General features: G+C 40.3%; 1 protein-coding gene across 1 annotated transcript in view; it reads left to right on the top strand.

Annotated features, from left to right (window-relative positions):
• Positions 1-5,131: 5,131 nt before the first annotated feature.
• The window catches only part of LOC106879944 (39S ribosomal protein L52, mitochondrial), a 7,599-nt gene continuing 7,259 nt past the window's right edge, over positions 5,132-5,471 (top strand). The window contains exon 1 of the mRNA XM_014929706.2: positions 5,132-5,144. Within this exon, the coding sequence (XP_014785192.1) occupies positions 5,132-5,144 (13 nt within the window). The remainder of the gene's footprint in view (positions 5,145-5,471) is intronic.

Raw genomic sequence — 5,471 nt, 5'->3', positions numbered from 1 at the left:
ATGTGCCACCCGCACAAGAGCCAGTCCAGGGGCACTGGCAATGATCTCGCTCGAAAATCCTACGAAGGCCAGTCAGGCGGTACTGGCAACGGCCACGCTCGAAATGGTGTCTTTTATGTGCCACCCGCACAAGAGCCAGTCCAGGGGCACTGGCAATGATCTCGCTCGAAAATCCTACGAAGGCCAGTCAGGTGGGACATCAAAAAGTGTATTTATGTGTGTGTGAGAGTTTAGTGTCATGTGTTTGTAATTGTAATATGTAGGAAAGGGTGAATTTGTTGACTATTTCTCTGCATGTATTCAAGTACATGTGCGTGTGCATTTATGACTAGTAAATGTATGTATAAATGTATGCATGTGTATGCATTAAGTTTGGAATGTTAGTGTGTATGCAAATGTATGATTGTGCTTTTAGTATGTGTATGTGTGTGTTTCTATCAGTATATGTGTGTTGGTGACCTTAGTATGTATATGTATGTACTTGTTTGTCTTTGTAACTAGTGTGTATGTGCCTGTCTTTGCAACACTGGTGTGTTGCTGTGGCTAAAGTGTGTGTGTGTTAGTAACTTTACATTGTGTGTGTGTTCACAGATGTATCTTTTTTTTTTCTTACCTCTTATTATTTCAGTCTTTAGACTGCAGCCATACTGGGACACCAGCTTGTCAGGTGGAGAAGAGGAACCTACACACACACACAGATATAAATATGTAGATTGGGTTATAATCCAAGCTGTGTCCTCATCAGGCATAACTGCATATTCCAGTATATTTGTAAATGTTATATTTTATATGAGTGTTAAAAATACTAGAAAATGCTAGAGAATACATTTTGCAGAGTAATTACATATCAAAATAGAAAACAGGAAAATCTGATATTATTATCATTCAGGTGGCAGAATCATTAGCACACCGAGTGAAATACTTAGCGGTATTTCATTTGTCGCTACATTCTGAGTTCAAATTTCACCAAGGTCGACTTTGCCTTTCATCCTTTCAGGGTTAATAAAATAAGTATCAGTTACACACTGGGATTGATGTAATCAACTTTTCCCTTCTCCCAAATTTCAGTCCTTGTGCCTAGAGTAGAAAAGATTATTTATTCCCCATTACATTTGTTTCACTGCTTAATAGAAATTACATAGATATATATGTAGAAAACCATGTAAGACATTGCCAATTAGTAATTCTTCAAGATGTCTTACATGATTTTCAACATGTATATCTATGTAACTTCTATTAAGCAGTGAAACATATGTCATCATCATCATCGTTTAACGTCCGCTTTCCATGCTAGCATGGGTTGGACGATTTGACTGAGGACTGGTGCAACCGGATGGCTACACCAGGCTCCAATCCAATTTGGCAGAGTTTCTACAGCTGGATGCCCTTCCTAAAGAGAATAAATAATGCAGTCTTCTGTTTTGATATATTTATATATATATATATATATATATATATATATATATATATATATATATATATATATATATATATTTTAGTGAAATTGTAGTTGCAGCTGATGCTGGTGTTACATAACTGTCACCCATGCCACTGGCACAGAAAAAGCACCTTTCAAGCGTTGGGCCTCACGGAGGCAAAGTGGCTGATAAAAGCACCTTTCAAGTGTTCGACCTCACATAGACAAAGAGGCCAGTGTCGGTGGCACATGAAAAGCTCCTTTCAAGTGTTCAGCTTCACATAGGCAATGACAAATGAGCGAGACCTTTAGCATTATGTTGTGCTTGAGAAGAAGACCCATCAAGCCAAGTAAAATTGCAGTTATGACAGATACTGGTTTCACACAAATGGCACCCATGCCAGTGACATGTAAAGGTACCCATTACACTCTCGGAGTGGTTGGCATTAGGAAGGGCATCCAGCCATAGAAACCAAGCCAAATCAGACTGGAGTCTGGTATAGCCTTCCAGCTTGTCAGCCCTGGTGAAACCATCCAACCCATGCCAGCATGGACAACAGACATTAAATGAGGAGGAGGAGAGGATATTAGTGTATTCATTACAGCTAGAGTGTGTGTGCGTATAGATATATGTGTGTGTTAATGCTGGTGCCACATAAAAAGCATCCAGTCTACACTGTGAAGTGGTTGGCATTTGGAAGAGCATCCAGCTGTAAAAAAACCATGCCAAAACTGACCTTGACTAAGCTGGTACCATGTAAAAAGCACTCAGTCCACTCTGCAGAATGGTTGGTGTTAGGAAAGGAATCCAGCCATAAAAACCATGTCAAAGTAGACACAGTAGCCTGATGTAGTCTTCTCCCTTGCCGGTTCCTGTTAAACCATCCAACCCATGCCAGCATGGAAGGCGGATGTTAAACGATGATGATGATGATGGTGGTATATATATTTTCTTTTATTCTTTTACTCGCTTCAGTCATTTGACTGTGGCCATGCTGGAACACCACCTTGAAGGGTCTTTAGTCAAACAAATCAACCCAAAAACATTTTTTAAAGCCCTGTACTTATTCTATCAGTTTTTTTTTTTTTTTTCGCTGAACCACTAAATTATGGAGGCATAAGACACACCAACACCAGTTGTCAAGCAGTGATGGCAGGAACAGACACAAGCACAATGACACACACATAGATACATACTTACACACACACACACATATATAAATGGATACATACATACATACATACATGCATAGACAGACAGACAGATAGATAGATAGATAGATAGATAGATAGATAGATAGATAGATAGATAGATAGATAGATAGATAGATAGATAGATAGATAGATAAATGACAGGCTTCTTTCAGTTTCTATCTACCAAATCCACTCCCAAGGCTTTAATCAGCCTGAGGCTATAGTAGAAGAAACTAGCTGAAGGTGTCATGTAGTGGGACTGAAGATAGAACCATGTGGTTGAGAAGCAAACCTCTTACCACCCAGCCACAATTATGCCTTGTTTCTTAACAGAGTAACTCAAGGTTCAGAAATTTCATGTGTTGGCACTTACCAATCTATATATATATATATATGATACTTTTATATTCAGAAGTTTCAGCTGAATCACTACCAGAACCAGGGACTGCACTGTGGAACTGAAATAAAAACCACATGATAGCAAAGTGAGTTTCTTAACTGCACACAGCCACCATCATCATCATCAATGTCATCATCCTCTCATCAACATTTAAAATTTATTTTGCATGTTCACATGGTTTGGATGATTTGTGAGTGGATTTGGTTGTTAGAAACACTGTGGATGCTCATCATCATCATCATTTAACATCTGTTTTTCATGCTAGTATGCGTTGAATAGTTTGCTAGGAGCTGGTGAGTCAGAGAACTGCGCCAAACTCTACTGTCTGCTTTAGCAAGGTTTCTACAGCTGGGTGCCCTTCCTAACACCAGCCACTTTACGGAATGTACTGGGTACTTTTTACATAGCACCAGCATGGGTGAGGTCTGTTTGACACAGTTTTTATGACTAGATGCCCTTCTTAACACCAACCACTTTACAGAGTGTACCAGGTGCTTTTTACATGGCACCAGCATGTGCAAGGTATGTTTGGCACAGTTTTTATGGCTAGATGCCCTTCCTAAACACCAACCACTTTACAGAGTGTCCTGGGTGTATTTTACAAGGCATCAGCATGGGTGAGGTCACCCAGGAACTTGCAAGACAAAGACTACTCAACTGAGATATGGGAGTAGTATCGAGGATGGTGGCTTTGTGCCAGAAGATGAGAGAATAATCTATGAGAGGGAGGGACAGAAATAGATGTCATGCCATAGAGAAGATACAAAGCTACCCCAGTTGGCAGAGAGGTGAGAGAGAGGTAGTGAAGATGTGTAAGGATTTCCCCTCTGGATGCAGGGAGGTAAATGTAAGTGGAGTGGTATAGAGGGTTGAAGATGAGTGAGCATTGAGTCCATAAGAGTGTGATAGGGGAGTGGGAGATAGACAGGAGGGGTAATTTAGTGAGTGTGAACATGAGTGTATATATTTAAATACACGAGGACAGTTTCTCTCAAATCCCTGGTACAGCCATGTAACACATATGAATGAAGACAATTGCATCAAGAGATGCTGATTTCTAATTATGGAGGGAATATGTGGGATAAAGTGGTGCGAAAGGATCTTCAGATATTGGGCCTCACAGAGGGGATGACAGGGCACCGAGACTCCTGGCAGTTTGCTGTGCTTGAGAACACACATCAAGCTAAGTAAAATTGTGGTCGTCCATGCATACAGGCATGTCTCCTGCATCCCTCTCCAGCTGAGTGCTCCTACTCTCATGGGCTTGTGGGTGCTGGTGCCATGTAAAAAGCACATGTACTGGTGCCACATAAAAACACCTATACTGGTGCTGCATTAATGCACCCATACCTTACTGGTCAAGAATATCCCAAACATATTTGAACTGGTCTAACATTTGTTTCTTATAGTTTAGTTTATTACTTAACAAATTATAATAGATCAAAAGCACTTTATAAAAAAAATCATATTTTACAGTCACCATTTTGTGACCTCAAGTTTGAAGACACCAAAGTCATTTGAGAATCACTATGGACTGGTAGATACATTTTAAGCCTTTTTTAGCCCTCTTTAGTACCAGATATAGAAGACTCTTGAGGGAGAGAGAGAGTAAATATTGTCCTGGATGGATGACTTTAAACTGCAGTTGTTTGCTAACTGAACTGCTTGATCTTGGCCGTTGACTGTTGTCTGTTCATCTGCTCAACATCTGGTGATATTCGCCATAGACTCAATAAGATTCTTTTGCCGAAATAATTCATATCAACCATGCTGCATCCCATAATTTCAATGTACCCTGGCCTGGGTTGTTACATGCTTTCTAGCCCATAGGTGAGACCCTGACAGGGGCTACTAAACCTGAGAATAGTTATGTAGTGAGGCACAAAGAAGCCAGCGCCATTTTGAAACAGCAAGATCTCGCCTGCAACCATTGCCATACGTGAGACAAAAACGAGATCTAGCCTGCAACCATTATTTAAGGAAAAGACATTTTCCCTCTCATTTGAAGCCAGGAGTTCACAGTGGACTTTTGTTCTGCTGTGATACCACATGCATTGTCCCCAGAGGTTATTGAACCTCACATGTATGGGAGAGAAGGCTAACTACGCACTGCTGTGAAGATGGTTACTGAAAGTAAACCCCTTGTATGAAGCACCTGTGAATAAACGGTTATTGAATTTACTCTGCCTGAGAACTTCATTCTTTGTATTTCCAGCTCCTTGAATCAATAGAATAGTTATAATGGAAGCAGAAGATACCCCAAAAGTATCATAAAAACCTTCCTTCCATTATAGTTGCTAAGAATTGGTTTCATACTCCTGGAACCCCAAATCAAGGCCCCCATTTTCACTAAACTTTAAAATTTCCACAGGTGGAGCCAAATAGAAAAGATCCAAATACTGTTATGATCTTTAGTCGTAGCGTGCGCCAGATGTGACACTCCAGCTAGCAAAAGGTTAC

Source organism: Octopus bimaculoides, chromosome 30 (assembly GCF_001194135.2).
Source record: "Octopus bimaculoides isolate UCB-OBI-ISO-001 chromosome 30, ASM119413v2, whole genome shotgun sequence".
Taxonomy (NCBI): domain Eukaryota; kingdom Metazoa; phylum Mollusca; class Cephalopoda; order Octopoda; family Octopodidae; genus Octopus; species Octopus bimaculoides.
The sequence above is the reverse complement of the archived record's forward strand: the minus strand, read 5'-3'. Positions and strand labels throughout refer to the sequence as shown.